Source organism: Podarcis melisellensis (genome assembly GCF_964234715.1).
Source record: "Podarcis melisellensis genome assembly, chromosome: 1".
NCBI lineage: Eukaryota > Metazoa > Chordata > Lepidosauria > Squamata > Lacertidae > Podarcis > Podarcis melisellensis.
Genome location: NC_138528.1, coordinates 13,728,511 through 13,750,187, shown reverse-complemented (window position 1 = coordinate 13,750,187; position 21,677 = coordinate 13,728,511). Strand labels below are relative to the sequence as shown.

At 43.1% G+C, this 21,677-nt stretch overlaps 1 protein-coding gene across 2 annotated transcripts in view; it reads left to right on the top strand.

Annotated features, from left to right (window-relative positions):
• The window catches only part of ASPG (asparaginase), a 59,493-nt gene that overhangs the window by 12,030 nt on the left and 25,786 nt on the right, over positions 1-21,677 (top strand). For both annotated transcript variants that reach the window (XM_081911921.1, XM_081911920.1), the window contains exons 3-9: positions 205-316; positions 4,479-4,604; positions 7,116-7,199; positions 8,331-8,457; positions 16,645-16,760; positions 17,796-17,981; positions 21,533-21,643. In XM_081911921.1, the coding sequence (XP_081768047.1) occupies positions 205-316; positions 4,479-4,604; positions 7,116-7,199; positions 8,331-8,457; positions 16,645-16,760; positions 17,796-17,981; positions 21,533-21,643 (862 nt within the window). The remainder of the gene's footprint in view (positions 1-204; positions 317-4,478; positions 4,605-7,115; positions 7,200-8,330; positions 8,458-16,644; positions 16,761-17,795; positions 17,982-21,532; positions 21,644-21,677) is intronic.

The window sequence follows — 21,677 nt, the reverse complement described above, 5'->3', positions numbered from 1 at the left end:
AGATTTCTTCAACAGAATAGCAGATCAGATAGGAAGAGAAGTTTATGAAGTTCAATCTGTGTCGCAGAGTGAACTTCCTCAGATAGCAAAAATATCCCCTTGTACGCTTTCTTACCATGCACGGCCCAATGTTCAGGTCTCCAGTGGAAAAGGGGCTGCAACTAAAATAGTTCATTGCATAAAAAGTTTTTTTCTTCTTCTCAGCATTTCTAGACAAAATAAAAGAATTATCTACACCATCCTGGAACTTTCTCCCCTGCTTGATTCTTCAAATATGACTCCAGCTGAATGGGACAAGATTGGCAGTCTCCTTGAGGTATTTTGGATTAATCTTCTAATGCTGTTGGTCACAGAAAAAATATTGAGCCATAGCCAACTAAATAAATTTTGTGAGCAGAACAATTTTCGCTTTCGTAACGGGTCTGCTCTCCTCCCCTCCTCTGGGTGCATCCCATATCATCTCCATATCTGATCTGAAGGGTTGGGAGAACCCTTAGAACATATCTAGGGGAGCACATGGGGAGAGCGGGAGGGGAGTCACATTCCATATGCAGAAGTCCTCATGCAGGCAGATACTTAGCACTATTTGGAAACAACCATTGTCTTTCACATTGTGATCCCAACAGCCTAGAATAGTTTACATGCTGACAAAAAGAAAACACTTTCAGTATCCATAGGGTAACTGGCAGGATGTTTCAACACATGCTGTTCTTTACCAATCTTCATCGCTGACCAGCAAATGAAGCACATGATTGTTTTTTTATATTCACAATAACAAGCTGTTTCCATTTCACCCCTCTTTAAAAATACATGCATACCTTTAAAGCTTATTGCAACATAAGATTTGCTCCTCAAGGGATGACTTTCTGAATCAATGTCATGACCACGTTGCTAGAGCAACAGCAACAGTCTCTACATAATCCAGAGTTTTGGTTTTACCCAAAGTTTCCAGGATTAATCTGTAAACAGGATCTAACTGGAATATAGGATCCTGCCCACAGGATTGTCCATGGAAAAGTCTGATGTAACTTTAATGCAATCAGTTTTCAGTTCTGGTTTGTGTTTCTTGCAACACATCACCGTTTTTTTATCTTGCCATTTCAACTTCCAGTTAAAATCCGTTTGACCACAAGGTGGAGGCATAATGCAGCTTTGAGCACTGCAAGGTTTATGCATGGTAATGCCAGTTAGACTTTTCTGGAGCACAAAACGTTTTGGTCTTGAGTTATTGAGGAACATAATTGATTTTTTTAAGCACTTCAGTGGGATGAGAAATGGAGGACTCATAGCTCATTGGTAAAGCACATGCTTCCCATGCATAAAGTCCTAGGGTTCAGTTCCTGACATCTCTAATCAAAGGACCTGTAGCGAGCAAGACAGCTTTATGCTGAAGACCTTCAGGAGTTGCTGTTTGTTGGAGTAGGCAGTATTGGGTGAGATGCATCTAGTGGTCTGACTCAATGGTGTATGGCAGCGCTCTATATACAGAAGTCTTGACTTGCGTTGCATTTTTGTGATTATGCCTAAAAGCTCTGCGATGAGTGGGCAGTTTTGGGCTAGACAAGCCATGTACCTGATTAAGGCAACTTCATATATTCTTCATACGTTTGGGGAAAGCAACCTTGGAATTTTCGATCTGCCAAATCGGGGAAAGCTAACATGATGTCTTCCAGATATTACTGCACCACAACTGTCCTCCGCCCTAGCAAGCATGGCTTATGGTCAGGGACAATGGTCACGAATGATGAGAGCTGTAGTGCAGTAACACCTGGACGGCATTACGTTTGCTGTTACATTAACAGAGGACTTTCAAACAAACTGCACCCAACATCTATACATTTCATAAGAATGAATATACAGTGGTACCTCGGCTTACAAACATAATCCGTTCCGGAAGTACGTTCTTAAACCAAAATTGCTCTTAAACCGAGGCACGCTTTCCCTAATGAGGCCTCCCGCTGCTGGTACCCTTCCACCATTTGGATTCCGTTCTTAGACCGAGGTAAAGTTCTCAAACCAAATATATAAAAAAATATTTTAAAAATTGTCCAGTAGCACCTTAGAGACCAACTAAGTTTGTTCTGGGTATAAGCTTTCATGTTCGTACACACTTCTTCAGATACACTGAAACAGAAGTCACCAGACCCATATATATATAGTGGGAGGGTGAGATTTTTCTCAGGAGGGTAGTAGGAGATGGGTGATTGACTAAATGGGTATGGTAAACCTGTTGAGGACTGTTAACAACTGCAATTAGTCCTAAGGAAAAAGCAAGGGATAGTATGCAGATGATTAGCATATGTAATGAGACAGGAATCCAATATCTCTATTAAGACAAGGTCTCTCTACAGTTTTCAGTTTAGTGATAAGTTGTAATTCAACAACTTCTCTTTCAAGTCTATTTCTGAAATTCTTTTGTAATAAGACAGCTGCTTTGAGGTCCTGTATTGAACGTCCTGGGAGGTGGAAGTGTTCTCCTACTGGCTTCTCTGTCTTGCGATTCCTGATGTCAGATTTATGACCATTCTCAAACCAAGACACTATTTCCGCTTTTGTGGAGTTTGTAAACCAAATCGTTCTTACACCGGACTGTTCTTAAACCGAGGTACCACTGTATACAGCTGCATGCCATCTTTTGGACAGAAGAGGGCAGCCTTACATTAGTGATTTGCCTCTCTTGAGACTGGAGCTGGGGCTTCCTTCTCATATGTACTATTACAATGGCCCCAGTTTGCTTAATCTGTTCCCGTAAATGGTATAATCCCCAACTAAAAGAGGCGACAAAGAAATCAGACCATATGACTCATTTGCATATGTTAACATTCCTGTTTTAAAGCAACTGCTAAGCTTTTCTTAATTAGCAGTCTTCCTCTGGTTAAGGACACATCATTAATATGTATACACTGAAGAACAGGTCTTTGAATTTTCTCATAATTAGCTACTGAAAGAACTTCATTTTCTGTTGGCTGTATTCTTTAACAATTAATTACGTTCAAGTCAGAGCTTCTCTGGAAGGAAACATTCAAATGCGAGATAGGAATAAACAAATAAATAAATACCATTGGTACAGTGTTTTGTTTTCTTTTGTTTGTTGTTAGGCACACAGCCTGCCTCCTCGGTAATATAAGACAGTGTGGTGTAATGCTTAGATTGTTGGACTAGGACCTGTGAGACCATGAAGCTCACTGGGTAACCTTGGGCCAGTCACTGTCTCCCAGCCTAACCTACCTTGCAAGGTTGTTGTGAGAAGGAAATGGGGAGGACAGAATTACGGGTGGGATTCTACTAATGAGTCCCAGCAGTGGAACCCCAGCACAAGGCATTCTGCTTGAGCAATGGGACTTCTTTCTACCCTGTGCTTCCAGAAATTGGCTCAGGAGGGGTCCAAGATAACCCCCAAAACAGCATGTGGAGGGAAGAGAGGGGTTCCATCTGGCAAACAGAAATGCTTGCCCTGATGGAACAGATTAGCTTAGTGCGATGTTGATCCCTCCCTAGGCACGTCACCTTGAGTATCTCCAAGGAGAGGTGGTATATATACATAAATCTTAATAAGTCTCGTTTGTTCTTCTGGCTAAATATACACTTAAAAAACCAAACCAGAATTGTCTCACAATGGCAGTGTTTGTATGTCACAACAACCATGCTTTATCATGATGAGAGGAAATTTATTTTTATACCACCTTTAAAGGTGATTTACAAAACATTTTATTTGCCAACACACGTATACCGTACTTTTTCATGTACAAGATGAGGCTATTTTATTAAAAAATTATGTTAAAAAATGGGGGTCGTCTTATACACGGATAGTGTGTTTGGGGGGAGTGGGATTGGTTGCTGCTGCGAGCCAGAGATTGTCAGCGGCTATTGTGCGTGTTATTGGTGGCTGCAACAAGGGCTGGTGTTGATTGGCTGTCGCTGCGGCAATTGGACGGGTGATTGGTGAGGGGACAGATGATAGGTGAGGGGAGAGACGATAGGTGGCTTTTGCTATGTGTGTGAGTGGCAGAATAGTAGGTTAGGCAGATCAGCATTTTTTGGCAATCCCCCCTAAAAAAAGCTCAGCAACTGGCAATATCTCCCCATTTTCTTAAATTGGAGTCCTGAAAAATAGGGAAAATAGGGGGCGTCTTATACACGGGGGCATCTGATACACGGAAAAATACAGTATATACACTTATACAGTAATATTAAATCAGCATTGCAAATAAAAATAAAAATGTAAGTAATAGTTGTTCCCCCTGCCACCACTGTATGTTGCTTCAATATTTGAATGCTGGCACCTAGAATGCGTTTGGTCATTTGAAAACTATTTAACAGCATGTTAGAGGAAAATAGTACTGTACTAAAAAATCAGCTTATTTGGTGTAGTTTCTTCCCCTTTAAAAATTCATGTTGTTTACTCTCCCCAAACTATCATTCCTGCCCGTTTTTAGAATTTATCTTCTTAATGGGAGAAATTTGTTCTCTATCAACAGATATACTACGAAAAGTACGATGGCTTTGTGATCCTTCACGGCACAGACACAATGGCCTATACAGCCTCAGCTTTGTCTTTCATGTGTGAGAACCTGGGTAAAACCATTGTTCTGACAGGATCTCAGGTAAGCTGCTTCCTTGAAAACGGAGCAGGGTGGGCTCTGTCTTGTGTCAAAGTTAAGCTGACATGTACAAGGTGGGTGTCTCATTCTTACACATAGCAGCCTTGGGAGGTATGTGCTTAATGTGTCTTATTTCACAGATAGGGGACACAAGGCTGTTCCACTGGGGGAAATGGGGCACGGCCCCAACAAACTCATTCTGCCCTCAGTCAGCCCCCACCTGCCTGCCTCCTTCCATACAACCAGTCCAGGGCACTGGCTGTCAGCTTCCTCGTTCATGGTCTCAGTGTTGCCTTTGTAGAACTCAAAGGAGGATGTGGAGAAAACTGGAATTACTTATGTTAGGCAGTCATAATCCACCGCTGTCCTACCCAGTGGCGTAGCGTGGGTTGTCAGCACCCGGGGCAAGGCAAGTAATTTGCACCCCCTAACCCGTGGATATGCACCCCCTAACCCGTGGATTTGCGCCCCCTAACCCTAACCCCCAGATGTTGCGCCTGGTGTGGCCGGCCCCCCCTGCACCCCCCACGCTACGCCACTGGTCCTACCCTAAAACCACTAGTGTCTGGAGTGTCTGGAGGTGGTTGGAGGATGGATGGCGGCTAACAGATTAAGGTTGAATACTGACAAGACAGAAGTACTGTTTTTGGGGGACAGGAGACGGGCGGGTGTGGAGGACTCCCAGGTCCTGAATGGGGTAACTGTGCCCCTGAAGGACCAGGTGCACAGCCTGGGAGTCATTTTGGACTCACAGCAGTCCATGGAGGTACAGGTCAATTCTGTGTCCAGGGCAGCTGTTTATCAGCTCCATCTGGTACGCAGGCTGAGACCCTACCTGCCCGCAGACTGTCTCGCCAGAGTGGTGCATGCTCTAGTTATTGCTTGCTTGGACTACTGCAATGCGCTCTATGTGGGGTTACCTTTGAAGGTGACCCGGAAACTACAGCTAATCCAGAATGCGGCAGCTAGACTGGTGACTGGGAGTGGCTGCCGAGACCATATAACTCCGGTCTTGAAAGAACTACAGTGGCTCCCAGTACGTTTCCGAGCACAATTCAAAGTGTAGGTGCTGACCTTTAAAGCCCTAAACGGCCTGGGTCCAGTATACCTGAAGGAGCATCTCCACCAATCATTTTACCTGGACACTGAGTTCCAGCGCCGAGGGCCTTCTGGTGGTTCCCTCACTTCGAGAAGCCAAGTTACAAGGAACCAGGCAGAGGGCCTTCTCGGTAGTGGCACCCGCCCTGTGGAATGCCCTCCCACCAGATGTCAAAGAGAAAAATAAGTACCAAACTTTTAGAAGACATCTGAAGGCAGCCCTGTTTAGGGAAGCTTTTAATGGTTAATAGGTTATTGGGGTATAAATAAATTATTATTATTATTATTATTATTATTATTATTATTATTATGTAGCCTTGCTTTGGGGGGTGGGGGAAGAGAAATACAGTATAGATAGCCAGCGTCTTTCCTTCAGTGGGGCTTATAGCAGTTTTGGAGGGGGTGATTTTGGGTGGGGAAATAGGGTGTTGAAGGGAACAATTAGGCTCTTCTTCCATCAGCATTAGTGGTGTGGTGACATTAGCAGTCTACTGTGCAGTGTTTTGAAGTACAGTAAAGGAGGGGAAACCAAAGCAAAGGAAGGTCTGATTATAATTACAGTGGTGCCCCGCAAGACGACCGCCTCGCAAGACGAAAGGGTTTTCCGTTTTGGAGGCGCTTCGTAAAACGAATTCCCCTATGGGGTTGCTTCGCAAGACGGAAAAAATCTTGCATCCCCCCGCGGGTTTTTTCCGCTTTTTCCGCCCTTTTCTTAAGCCGCTTATCAGCTGTTCCGCTGATAAGCCGCTTAACAGCTGATCGCTGGAAGCCGCTTGACAGCTGTAGCGCTAATCCGCTAAACTGTCAATGGGCTTGCTTCGCAAGACAAAAAACCGCTATACGAAGAGCCTCACGGAATGGATTAATTTCGTCTTGCGAGGCACCACTGTATAGATCTCTCTTGCCACTGGCAGTTTTGCCCTTAGTTACCTGCCAAAGGAGAATCCACAATTGTCCCAGGATAATGGGCTGCCGGTGAACCAGCCCCACCTGGCAGCTGGCTGCCACATTTTGCACTAGCTGAGGTTTCCAAATAATATGCAAGGCCGTAGGTTGTCTACTGGGGGAGGGAGGGTGTGTCGTAATTGGCAAGTGATATTTCTTCCACTCTCCCTCCTCTCCCTGCCAGCATAAAGAATATGCAAAATTAAAGGATAACTTTATGAGGGTTGGGGAGAATATATTTTAAATTCAACTGGAGAAATTCCACCATCTGCCATAGTTTAGAATGATGGAGAAATACGTCCACGTTCCAATAAATCATCTGATAAGAGAACGTTGCATTAATTATTCATGGATTTACACTTGCTTGTATTACATATCCGGAGACTCCTCCTGCCCCCTATCTTGCTGCTGCTGCTGCTGTGTGTGTGTTTTCAACAGCAGTCATTTCTTATTCTCTCTCTTTCTTTCTAGGTGCCCATATACGAACTGAGAAATGATGGTAGAGCCAATCTGCTGGGGTCACTGCTCTTTGCTGGACAATTTGTAATCCCTGAGGTCCGGTCACCTTCTTGCTGCTAGCCTTACCTCTACGTGTCCTGCATGCCTCTCTATCCTTGATGATTATCACCCCAGTCCTTTCACTGACATTTCAGATTTTGCAGAAATTCAGATATTGCAGTCAGTGTACAAACTGAAAGAGAAGTGTAATTTTCAGTTTATCTTCTTGATAGGGGAACTTTATAAAACAATAACAAATGGTATTTGAGGTTATAAAATCATACATTCCCAAACATAAAATAACACCTCCTTTAATTTAGGATACTAAAGATAGGGATTTATTTTTTTGGCACAACCCAGAATGCCCCTTTTACAGTAACACATTCTCTTCTTTACAAATTCTATTTTGTACATGTACCATTCCATTAACTTGAAATTAGCAGGGGCCCAACTGATTTTTAAAAAATGATTATACAATACACCTCGCAATTGTTTTTAAAAAGAAAATAGCATCCCATTTCAATTTGACATCAGTTATTAAAGAAATATTGCTTACTAATCCCCCCCCCCCAAATTAGTAATATAGAGCACCACCATCACATAAAATCGGCAGCAACCAACTTGGTAGAGGAAAGTGTTGCTTAGGTAAAAGTGCTTTTTCATTGGAGTGTGTGTGTGTGAAGCTGGATGCCCCCAGTGGTACAAACTGCAAGGGGGCCTACGCTCCTGTCTGCCTCTCTAGAAATAATACGTGCTTTCCCAACCATTCTAAAGCTTCTGAAGCTATTTATATGCCCACAGTGTACTCAAGAGCAGCACACGTCTTATGGTAAGAGTCCCTTTCAACCCTCACTTTTTAACATCCTAGTCACTGGGTCTCAACTTGAGAGGTTCTTGGCAATCTGTGAGAGCTGCCAAACCTGCTCTTGGATGGAAATGCCACAAGCTGTTAGCTTATATTTAGTTCCAATAGTCTAAAACCCCAAACACTTAAGTGACAAGAGGTGGCACTTTTTGAAAGCACAAGAGATATAAACCTCTCCTACATAATTTTCATTGTATTTATAACTCTCTCCTAAGTCCTTCTCATTATATTTAAAGAAAGAGTCAGGCATTTAAAAAAAAATCTGTTGGATCTTTTAATTACAAGGTTTGTATACTGACATGCTCCTTTTCTCGTCCTTGTAGGTGTGCCTGTACTTTCATAATAAACTGTACAGGGGAAACCGGGTTACTAAGGTGGATGCAGAGAGCTTCAATGCCTTTTCCTCACCTAACCTGCCTTCACTTGCAACTGCTGAGGTGGATATTATAAGTAAGCCATGCTGTGATTTCAGTCCTTCCAGCTGTATAATTATCCCATCTGTAACCCTTTCCTGACCTGTTGCAGTACTAGGTCAAGACTTTTAAGCATCTTTATACATGCGGCCATTTTTGTTCATGGACTCTGGCCGCACCATTGCTTGTATACTTTAATGATAGGTTCCGTACCACTTCTGCTTTGGATACTATCACACAAAATCATGTGGAGTCATGTTGCTGTTTTTCTGGATCAGCTTGATTCTGGCCAGCTTTATTTCTGAGGATTTTAGCTTTATTTTTAAAAACCTAAAGCGTTGGACAACTTGGAACCAATTTACCCAAGGGACTGCCATGCCCCAAATATCTCTACCTGGCACCTGTGCTGCTCAGATGCTGAGAGTAATACATGCCCCATAGGTGCACTTAGTTTGTACTAGAAACCAGGGTTTTGGTGATGCATCTCCAGCCCTCTGGAACAATTACTAGCTGAAATTAAGCAGGACTCCAGCATTGTGATGTTTAGGTGCCTACTGAAGACATTTTCGTGTAAGAAGATTTTCCCTGAGGTTTTCCCTTCATCTGTAGAAATTGTTTTATTGTTTTTAGACTTTGTAGGAACGGTTTTATTTTTATTTTAGGATTTCTATGTTTTGAATATTATTGAATTTTTAACATGCACGTTGCTTTGATGACTTCAGGCTGATAGATGGTTTACAAATTTGTGTGACGAATGAATGAATGAATATTAAAAAAGAAAACAAGTTTGTAGCCCTCAAACTCTCTGCAGTGGGCTTAGGGGATAGGATTTTATTTATATCTCTTTGTTACTACCCTTTTTATTTCTCCTCTCTGTTATCCACACTTCTTTACTGCCACAAAATTCCAACTTCTGCAAAACTGTCAATATTTTTAAAAAAACAGATTTCAAGTTCAGGCTTAAAATATGGCATTTGAGCTCACTTAGACAAAATAAGTAAATTTGAATAATAATGTGGGTGGGTGTGGGGGTAGGTTATTACAAGCTCTATTTCTGTTGGAACTGAATTTAGTCAGGGATTAGTGCAAAGAATGAATGGCCCTGGATAGAAAATTGGTGCCCCAGGTGACAAGGTAAATGTTGTTTCAGGAGAAGTTATCAAGCACAAATACTTTTGTGCTGTGATCCTCCTGGGAGAGTTGTTGCTGAACTAGGCATGCTACATACATACACTTGTTTCCAGAAGTCTAACTTTCTGTTCCCACAGTCAGTCTAGGATGGAAGGTGCCAGACAGACAGATAGGTAAGGGTGGTGCTGTTTCACTTCCAGCAATTATATGATGAAGAGGAAGTGGAGATGTACAATGAGGCCAGTATTGCAGACTGTGAAGACTGCTGGGTAAAAACAAATAGGAATATGTTGTTGGGATTTATGGAGGTGAGTTCTACTCAGTCTGTCAGCGTCTGGCTGAATGATGGGTAAGGGCTGTAGCTCAGTGCTAGGGTATCTGCTTTCCATGCAGAAGGTCCCAGGTTAAATCCCAGGTGCAGCTGGGATAGAGCCTATCTGGAAACCCTGGACAGCTGCTGCCAGTCAGTGCAGAATTCTGCCTTACAGTTAGTGGAACTGCCTGATCTGCATCATTTGTCACAGAGCCCAGCCTCCACTGAACAGACTAGTACTGGGCTGCATCGCATTTGTGCAAGGCCTTCTGCTGGAAAATGGATTTTCCTTCCTTTTTCCTGTACTCCCCTCCAAATCTGCTCTAGAGGGTTGGGGGAATGCCCAGAACAGATTTCTTTTTTTTGGGGGGGGGGAGCACAAGAGGAGAAGAGGGAAGGGAAGTTCCAGTGCATAAGCAGAAATCTTTGCATGTATGCAACGTTTTGTTGGATACAACCCACTATATTTAAATGTTATTTTGATTCATAATATATGAGTGGTTTTTCTTTAAAAATGGACTCTTGCAGAATTCTTTACAGCCTTCATGGAATTAATCCTCACTCTATAAAGACTGGCCACTGGTATCCCACTAGCTATAACTCAGTGAAAGGCCACATGTTTCACATGCAGAAGGTCACAAGTTCAGTCCCTGCTATCTTCAGTTGAAAGGATCAGGGAGCAAGGTGCATGAAAGGCCCTTGCTTAAGAACTGACTGGGAGGACCAGTCACCTGACTCTGTTTAAAGCAGCTTCCAATGCTCCTGTTCTCAGGGTTGCTATATTTCAAAAACCAGGACATCAATTCCGCCTTTTAAATCCCGGTTTTATCCAGGAAAATATGGGTGTGTGGCAGCCGTACTGTTCCTGTTTCACTGAGAGGGAACTAAGACTGAGAGAGAGAGTGAGGAACAAGACCCAAACAATAAGAGCAAGTTGGTGAAGTCTGGCCTAGTAGCCCTGACTCTAGGATTCTGTGTAAGGAGGGACCAAAGCTATCACTGTGATTATCTGGCAATGCTAAATTTTATTTCCCACATGACGGCAAACCTGGGTTTGCCATTGGAATTCCATTTCAATGATAACACATGTTCCTTTCAATTGCAACGTTAACTTTTAAAAGTATACATAAAACAACTTAGGGCCACACTTAAAAAATGTGTGAAGTGGTGCTAAGCAAGCCATGCATTTCCGGAAAGATCAAGCCACTTTGGTATGTTTAGGTAAAGGTAAAGGGACCCCTGACCATTAGGTCCAGTCGTGACTGACTCTGGGGTTGCAACGCTCATCTCACTTTATTGGCCGAGGGAGCCGGCGTACAGCTTCTGGGTCATGTGGCCAGCATGACTAAGCCACTTTTGGCGAATCAGAGCAGCGCACGGAAATGCTGTTTACCTTCCCACTGGAGCAGTACCTATTTATCTACTTGCACTTTGATGTGCTTTCGAACTGCTAGGTTGGCAGGAGCAGGGACTGAGCAACGGGAGCTCACCCCGTCGTGGGGATTCGAACTGCCGACCTTCAGATCGGCAAGTCCTAGGCTCTGTGGTTTAACCCACAGTGCTACCCGCGTCCCTTCTTGGTATGTTTAGATGAAGGCTATTTCCATTACTACCCTACTCACTATAAATGCAGGCATGTTTATTCTTGTCATGAATATCTAGGTGGCATAGTTTTCCATATCTCTCTTTTACAAAAATTGAATCAATTATCTTGCAGAAAATTAGTGCCATGAGAAGAGGGCTGTGTGTGTGTTTGTGTGTGCCTGAACTGTGCCTTGCTTTGCTTCAAGAACATCCACCCATAGGCCCTTTGTGATTCTTCACCTCTTGGCCACCTCCCTGTATTCAAAATGAATACTTCACAAACCTATGTAATGGGGTCTGGCTTACTTTTCGCCTAGAAAAGAAGAGGTGAGAAGAAAGCCTCTGTCTGGAGGTCGGAACTCATTGAAAGTTGCGTTTCTGGTTTGATTTCATAACACTGAATTCAGGCACCCCCCTCACTCCTTAGGGAGGTGTCTCTTCTCAGAGCTACTGCACTCCGTGAAGTGAATGAGTTCAAACCTGTATTGTAGCGTGACTCCTGCATGTTGCCTAACCAGAGTCCTACTGCTCTCCATAACGTGCTTGGATTAGTTAAATCTCCCCTACTTTTCAACAGTGTTGTCTTTACTATGTGGAACAAAGAGAGTAGGGCTTGTTTGCAATATTCTGAGTGGCATTTCACATGCTAAATGGGTATATGGTATCTCTGACATCAACAGATAGGCTTGTTCTTACTGCTGATGGTTTTGAAACAATGAGCTTCCCTGGATATCACATAGAGGAGGGAGAAAGGTTGTTTTCTGCTGCTCCAGAGAAGCGGACACGGAGCAATGGATCCAAACTACAAGAAAGAAGATTCCACCTAAACATTAGGAAGAACTTCCTGACAGTAAGAGCTGTTCGACAGTGGAATTTGCTGCCAAGGAGTGTGGTGGAGTCTCCTTCTTTGGAGGTCTTTAAGCAGACGCTTGACAACCATATGTCAGGAGTGCTCTGATGGTGTTTCCTGCTAGGCAGGGGGTTGGACTCGATGGCCCTTGTGGTCTCTTCCAACTCTATGATTCTGTGATTCTATGATAACAATAAGGCAATAAAGGCCATCAGCAGCCACTAGATATCATGGTTATGTTCTATCTTCACTTTCAGGGACATTGTACTTTTGAATACCATTTTCGTGGGAATCACAAGTGGGGAAAATGCAATCACAGTCAGATATTGATTTTAGGCTTCCCATGGAGATCTGGTTGACCACTGTGAAAACAGGATGCTGGACTAGATGGGCCATTGGCCTCATCCAGGATGTGAGGGCGATCTGGCTGCGACATCTGTCACCCCTTTGATCGCCAGGGTTGGTTCGGCTGATCTGGCTGGCTAGGCGGGTGTCTCTTTCCTCCCTCACAACTCCATGTGCGTCCCTCCCGAAGCCGTGTGCTCGGTGGAAGGGGACAACTATTGGTGCTGCTTCTATGGAATCCTTACAACACATGTTTCTACTTTTTAGAATATCTTGGAATTCTTCTTTGTCTCAGGAGGCAATTTCCTAATGTGCTCACATTGTGATTCTCTAAAGCAGTTTAACAATTCTGAAATCAGTTGGGTAACTTTTCTTCCCTACATCTCCTCGCCCAAATAGGTTTGTCTGTGCATTTAATGTCAGCCTGGCATGAAGAAATGAAATCGACTAAGCTTTCCCTGTTTCTAGATCAGATCAGTGCCAACTTAATTATTGCTTGTCAGCCTGTGCTGTTTGAGGCACAGCACCACTGGCAAAAGGTGACAACCCACCTCCAAAAAATTAAATTTAAAAAATGCTTTCTAGCAACACTGCCAATATTTTGCACCTGTTGTTTTTTGTGACTACCAGTACCCTAGCCTTTAGTTTCTTTGCAATACTATGACAGAAAGAGAAGAGAGGGAGGCTTGATGGGATACAGATGTGGTTGACAGAGAAGCTAAATTGTGTCAATATGTCTTTCAGCATTACTCTAAGGATACCTAACCTGTTGGTTTTAGTTGGAACATAGGAAACTGCCTTACGCCAAGTCAAGCTGGTCCAGCTCAGCATTGTGTAAGTCAGCCTTTTCTAATTTGGTGCCCTCCAAATGTCTGGGACTTCATCTCCCATTGACCATGCTGATTGTGGCTGATTGGACCTGTAGTCCAAAACCTCTGGAGGGCACTAGATTGGGGAAGACTGGATGATAAGTTTGGCTACCTATACATGAAAACATTTTTATACTGAGACTTGCATCCCCTACTTCATGTACCAGTAGGTTTCCCTGGAAGTAACCTGAGTTTATTTAGTCTTATTCATAGCTAACAGTGTGTAAGTTTGTAGTTTAATCCTACATATACTTATTCAGAAGGCTGCAGCAGAACCAGCCACCCCCTCCCTCCCTCCCTCTCCTTCTGGTGACTTGTTCTACTCATGTACAGGAGCCCATGGAGGAAGGCAGTTCAGTTGTTGCAAAACCATAGAGAGCTCCAAGTGAGCAACTTCCTCCACAAGTGTTGGAAGTGAACTGAGGCCTTTTGAGCCTTTTTGTCTGCAGTCCACCTCTCTTAGGTTCTGTCCCTTTTTGGAAGATGAGAGTCCCTTAAACAGCCAACCCTCTGGCCTGAATAACAGCATTTCATGGGCTTCAGACTGGTATGCTCCCCATGCAATTGTACTGGCAAGGTACTGTGGAACTTGGCTGGTCAGACTCAGGGGAAGGATCCCACTGTTTCCATTTCTACGGCTGCCCTGGTGCTATGGCATCTGGTTCATTAGACTCCTATCCACCAGCTTTGGATTCAGTGGACAGACTGAATTCTTATAAGATAACCAATTGCCCTCTTTGAATGATCTCTTTTAATCTTGGCTGCCTCTCTGTGAGGATGAGTGCCAACGTACATCATCTCAGACGCTGTATTAAAAAACACATACAACTTCCAAACTAGGTAGGACATATTCTGAAGGAAAACTTGGCAATAACTCTTCTGCAACAACATCCGCTCAGAAAATAAGTCCTTCTGGGGTAGCTGATGCTAGACTGCGAGGGGGAAATTGATTGGAGTTGAAAACAAACTAATCTTCAGTTGCTGCAAAAAAGATGACTTGGGTGCTGTGACATTTTTATGACATGTGATTGCTCATCTTTTGGCTTAAAAAACAACAACGCCCTGCTGAATTCTTATCTGACAAAAAAGTGGTGTTTGGATGTGTGATTCTTATTGTGTAGGGAAAGAAGAGTTTTGCAGTGGCTGCTGGTTGCGCAGCTCAGTCGAGACACATGATGGGAAGAGCAGAGGAGTGAGGTTTGCAGAGGCAAAAGGACTAGAAGAAGTGTGTCTGTTGAAGCTTCCTGACGAAACCTTTGTGATATTATCATTCTTTCAATGGATTCTTACAATCATAGCTGCTGTCCAATGGTGCATGTGATGGAATACCCATACTTGAGAGGGTCCTAGCTTGGTTTGGTTGTTTATGGATGATATTAATACCCCCCCAATAGCTGAAAAGGCTCTCAAGAGTGGCATGCAAAAATCAATATTTAGGAGTATAGAGCTTCCTCAATATTCTCCTTCCGTTTTGGGGTGGAAGTTTCATCTAACCCAGTTTGATCAACACAAATGTTGTCTTCTTTCCCTTTTGATACCATCACACAAGTTGTGTCTACTTCAGTTCACTGTTTCAAAAACTGTGGCACAACCAAAGTCCATTTTGTGCTGATAGGGAGCACAATATGTAAGGCCTCAAGGTGTGCTTGGCATTTTCAGTAGTTGTCATGGGAGTCAGATCCAAAAGAGGACAGAGCTTTCTTGCACCTTTAATTACCAAGTAGAAGAGTGTGTTTCCGTAGGTGTAGGTTGTCATGCAAATTCCTGTTTGCCCAGACTCTTCTTTAGCCAGCAATTTTGCTTCTTACCAAAAAAGTTTGGAAAATAGATATGGATACCATGTGTGGGTTGGGTGTGTTTATACATATTATCCAATGCAACTCTCTGCCAGTCTTTTGAGATTATTTACACACACCATTGTCTGCTAGGCAGAGATGGTGAGCTTTTCCAGAATTAATAATGACTGTTTGGCATTTAGTAATGGGAACTCAAGAGTGACTATTAGTTAAACAGCTGGCATCTGGCTTCCAATGTATAATCACACTTAATTGAATCATTGCCATTTTATTTAATCACTAGTAACTGCATTATAAACTCTGGAGATGATTAGTGGTAAGAGTAACAACATCTGTCTTTTAAAAAGACATGTGAAATATGTGTCATGTTGCTGATGCCTAGCAAAGTGGCTTTGCAGAGTCCCCCCAAGGTACACATTAAAAGAATCTTGAATTACAATATTGGAATGCTTCTTCTAAACAAGAACTTCTTCATGTTGTGCTGCTACAAAGTGTTAAGAAACTTCAATCCAGATAGTTTGGAGTCCTTTGGAGAATTATAGTAGAGGTAGAGGGTTATTTGGAGACATTGCACCTCTATATACCAATTGCTGGGAATCACAAATGGGGAGACCACTGTTGCACCCACGTCCTGGATGGCCACTGCGAGAACAGGATGTTAGACACGATAGGTCTCTGGCCTCAGGGACAGACCTTGGTAATATATCACCCTGTACAAGGCCAACACTTGATATATGTCAATATATCACCCTGTACAAGGCCCTCAGCTCTTGTGGTGCTGGCTTAAGCCAGGCTTTGGGAAGGAGATGTGAGGCTCTGGCTGGGTTCTAGAGCCCTCCCACCTGCTTCCCAAAGCCTGGTCAGTGTTTGCCTGTCTTTGGGAAGGAGGACTTTCGGACCCTGTCAGAGCCCTCATGCTTCCTTCCCAAAGCTGGGGAAGTGCTTACTGGGCTTTGAGAAGGCGCCTCCCTTGCCTGTGCATCCAGCAAGGCTGTTCTTACATTTGGCTTACTTGTTTTGTAGATTGGGTTGTGATAAGCAGGGCCTGTGCAAGAGATGCGTTGGCTTGTTCAAATCTCCCAACCCTCTAGAGCAAATTTTGAGGGTGTGCCATGGGGGCTGCAGGGGAGAAAAGAGGAGGGGAAGTTCTGTTTCTGAAGTTGAGGTCTGCCACACTAGCAGAACAACAGCATTAGATATGACCCTTAATTCTCTATCGGATTGAACTGTAAGAAGATTATGTGAAAGGCTTCCTAGAAGGGGTAGATTTTGAACTGGGATTGGAAAGAACACACACTTTCTCTCTCAAAGAATGTATTTGTTTTTCTTTTCACAGTTAACTGGGAGACCGTTTGGAGGGCCAACACTACCAAGAAATTTGCAATCCACAAAATGAACTTCGATCAACATGTTGGCCTACTGAGAATCTTCCCGGGGATCACTGCTGAAGCGGTCAGCCTTCCAGCCTTCCTCCGTCTGAGAGCATAATGAGAAGAAAAGCTATGATGACACTCATGTGTAGGAGTGTTGATTGCATATAATGAGCAATAAGAAAAGGCGATGGCATTGCTGAGCCACTCCCACAATGCCGCTGTGCCACTGCTTTTCTCAGAGCTAGTTGCATGTAGTCAACAATCCCACAGTACGTGTTCAGATGTGAGAAAGAAGCATCATAGAATACTGTCATGTCCAAAAGTATTCTATGGCGCTTGAGGAGAATGCAATCAAAGATTTTAAAAAAAACCCAATCTCTTACTACTCTTTTGAATGTTGTATGTTTGAGAAGTGGGGATGTGCATCATTTTGATCATTTTCAGGCTGTTGAGATTGGGAAGGGGCAATTTGCAGGGGAGAAGTAGCAGAGGCGGTTCATTTGTGGAGTTCCAGACCTGTCTTTATCTTAGAAATGTGGGTGTGAGATCCAAATGTGAGAGGAGGCAGAGTTCGTTGGAGAAGAATTGTAGAGGGAAAGTTGAAAGCTGGATGAAGTGCTATGATTCTGCATAATTAGAATGGACAGGTTACTTGCATCTTTCTGGCTCAACCCCCTCCCCCCCCCCCATTATGGCTCCCTGTGCTAATCAAGTTGTCCATCTCCTGTATAACCAACCATCTATCCATCTTGCTGTTGTACTGCCTATAGTATATACTGGCATTACTTGTCCCCACTCTGTACCCCCTACAGTTATGTCTATGTATACAGCAAAACTGTTTTGTAAATGTATTGAACACCCCACTCTCAAACCTATTTATATAGCACTTTTAGTTATGAGGACTTGTGATTATCCATACATTTTGCATGGACCATGAAGATAATCAAAGTTCGTCCTGCATGCCAGCAGTCAACCTAATAAGAACCTGAATGCCATATTTAAAATATTTGATCAATCTTTCCTTGCATTAAAAAAGATAGTATTGTGTAGAAAAGACCATATTTCAATCTAGGTAAACACTTTTGAACTGTATATATATTTTTCTTTCATGCAGGTGAAGGGGTTTCTTCAGAGCCCAATAAAAGGGATTGTGCTTGAGACCTATGGGAGTGGGAATGCCCCCAATAATTGCCCTGCTTTGTTGGAAGAGTTGCAGAAAGCAACCAATCGTGGTGTGGTGATTCTGAATTGCACCCAGTGTCTGCGAGGAAGTGTTTCTTTAGTCTATGAAACAGGAAAGGTGAGACAAATTCTATGCTTTAAACCAGCTTTCCCCAAGCTGGTGCCCTCCAAATGCTCGGACTGCAACTCCCATCATCCCTGACCATTGGCTTGCTCACTGTGGCTGATGGGAGTTGTGATCCAAAACAGCTTGGGAAAGGCTGTTTTGAGCTATGCCACTGCATTCAGGGTTGCTCAATTTTGGGTTGGGAAGGAATGTTCATCCAGGTAAGATTAAAAATGAAGTTTTTGGCAGGTGAGGGGGTGGAGGCAGTGGCTGCTGTTTGTGGTAATTTTTTTATACCATTTGGCTTTCTTCAGTGCACTTGTTGTCTTACTTGTGGCAATTTGTCTTCTGGGTTATGCAGAGCAATCTGTATGGAGGCTGGTGGGTGGCCTTTATATTGTGGTGTTTGTGTGTTGGCCTTTAGATCCCAGTACTGTGACATAAAGTTATGAGATATATTGATAGAATTAGTAGGAACTAAAGAACTTTGGTCAGGAGACACCAGCGGTCAATTAGTCTCTCCCAATCCCCACCCAAAGGAAGACTTGCATCCAGCAGCCCATGTCACCACCACTAGAGCAGCCATTATTACTGGAAAGAACTGAATAGGTTCTAGGGCAGAACTCAAAAGCTAGTGTAGACATCTTGGATCAAACTGTCTCTCCCATGAACTTCCTTGGTGGCCTTTTGCAAAGCTCCCCTATCTCAGTCCTGTTTTGATTTGTCATCTTGATTCAAAGTGGCACCTGGCAACCAAGCATTGGCAGAGGTTGCTGCTGCCACCTTGGGAACCCTCATGCCAAGTTTGGCAACAATATCTTAAGAGACAACCAAACCTATGCCTCCAAATGGTCAAAGTCATGCAAAAGTGATGTTTTGGACTGCCATCTTGATTCAAAATGGCACATGGTGTCCAAACAGTGATGAAGTCCACTGCCCCTAACTCAGGAACCCTTGTGCTGAGTTTTGGCAATCATACCTCAAGACGTGGCCAAACCTATGCCCCAAAATGGGCACAGTCATGTTTCACTCTGCCATTTTGATTCAAAATGGTGGCCTGCCTCAAAATGTTGATGATGACTGCTGCCCCCCCTCAGGGTTTGGCAATGATACACCGAGAGGCGAACAAACCTATAGAGAACAGATGGAAAAACAAACAGACAAACCACTTTCCATACCATAATATAAAAGAACTTTCTTATATGATATATGTTACTTTGATAGTTTCTCAGTAGATGCTCTGGTGTGTCCACCCTGCATTGAAATCCCAAAGAAGGACAAGACTGCACAGGAAAGTAGGAAGGTTCCCTTTAGTAAAACCTTCGGGGATCATTGATTCAGGAAATCTGCTGCTTTTCCAGTATGGAATGGCAGAGTACTGGCTAGACTCAAAACCTTTACTTTTTATTTTTATTTTAAAAATTTTTATCTGTCCAAGCCCTCATCAAGACTTTTCATTCTTGTGCCACTCCTAGATGCAAGATCAATTGTAATGGATATTTTCTGGCTTTTTCTATGTTGACAACTTCTGGACACATTTGGTAGTTATATGCCTAGCATATACAGTACAAGATGATGATGTCTCTGTCCAATTATGGCTGTGTCATTTTGAAGGGTGTGTGTGCCTGGAACTGGGGACCACCAGAGTGATGAATGAATCAGAGGTTTTCAATATGAAGATGGCTTAGAAATCCCCGCACACATCTTTCGATACTCGCCCCTCCCAAAGACTTGATAGTAAACTGTGTAAATCTCGATGGGATATTTCCCAAAGGTTCAAAGTGGGTGGCAGAATTAAAAGCCCCACCTTGATATGATTAGATGAGTTAGAGATAAATCAAATTTTAAGTGGTGGTGCCAAGTGGGCTGGGTCATGTCTGGCATTGGTGTTTTTTATTGCTATTTTTAATGCTGTTTTGTTTTCTGTTTTGCCCCAAAGTTAACCAAGCCCTTCCCCCAGTCTACTACTTGTAAGTTAGGCTTGCAATCTACCACTTTCAGTGCCAAGTACAAAGCTAGACCTGTTGTTTTCCCTTTCCCACTTAATTAAAAGGCCTGGTTAATGTGCACATATTGGTAATTATTACTTCATTATATTATACTGCTGAACTGCTTGATATTTTTTAAACTGGCTTGGCTTTTCCTAGAAATGTTTTAGCTAAGAGGTTTGCTCTAGGAAAATTGTTGAATCTGCCACCGCAATAATGAAAAAAGAAATAATGTAAGAACTGTTAAAGAGATGTCTTCAGTGCAGTTTGAAGTTGTTCCCTCTGGAAATGTGAAACTGGCCTATGGGAGCAACTGCAAACACACTGATCTAATCTAATATGTGTACTCTGGAGATTACAGGTGAAGAGGCTTGCCTTCAGAGCTCCCCAGGATGTCTGTGACAGCTCAAGAAACTCAGTTCTGGACTCTGTACCAGAGCATGCCTGTTCCAGATATGGGTATCAACTACTGAGGAACAGCAGTCAGCCCAGTTTTACCATTGGGTTTACATTAAACAATGAGCAACAGCCAATGTCAGCTACCTGACAATTACACCTGTGCGATATAAACATTTTCCACATTCCCACTATTGCTAGGTATGTTTTTAATTTAAAACATACTAGGTTTGTGGCTAAGACAGGTAACCCTTATTTGATGAATGTAAGAACTCTTGTACATTTAGCACTGAAAACAATAAACATGTGATTCTGTGAGCTAACTTGGATGGCTTTAAAAGAAGATTAGACAAATTCAGGGAGGAGAGGACCATTAATGGCTACTAGCCATGATGCCTATGCTCTACCTCAGGCATGGCCAAACTCAGCCCTCCAGATTTTTTGGGGACTACAATTCCCACCATCCCTGACCACTGGTCCTGTTAACTAGGGATGATGGGAATTGTAGTCCCAAAACATCTGGAGGGTCTACGTTCACAGTTGGAGGCAGTTAATGATTTCTGAATACCAGTTGCTGGATCCAGCAAGCTTTCATGTATTCTTATGGGAGCAAGATAGTATCAGTGACCACAAACAAAGCACTTTATTAGCCACCAAGGCAGCATTACAATCTAATATAAAAGGAACAAAAAGATTAAATTATCCGACTTGCAGTAACAGATTTTACCTCTGAGAACCTCATATACTTGCAGCACTCAGCACTTTGTAAATAATAACAGATAATTATTAGAGTAATTATGGGATGTATGCAGTTGTGGTTTTACACTAGAAGAAAGCACTTCTACTCAGACAAGACTCTGGTGACCTGCTTTGTGCATCCCACTGCAACCCCCTGCTCCTGGTCCCCCCAACCCTCAGCAGAAACTTGCAATATCTTACCGGGCACTGCCATGCAACCCAGGTAAGGGAGGCAGCGGTAACAGCAGGGTGCCATGCCATGTTCCCATTCTGCTTCCGGTGGTGAAACGGGACACATCAGAATTATGGGATATGATGCAGAGGTATAGAGAGTAAGGGGAAACTGGATACCCTTCCCTGCACTTGTGGATACCATTTTTCAATATGCATGCCTTACAAAACAGCACACTCATCAAACCACATTTTCTTCATTGACTACAGACCCTTATGGACGCAGGTGTCATTCCAGGGGGAGATATGACACCTGAAGCTGCTCTTACCAAGCTGGCCTATGTCCTGAGCAAACCTGGTACCTTGGCCGAGAAGAGAGAGGTAAAATATCTTTGACTTCTGAATATTTTTTTTT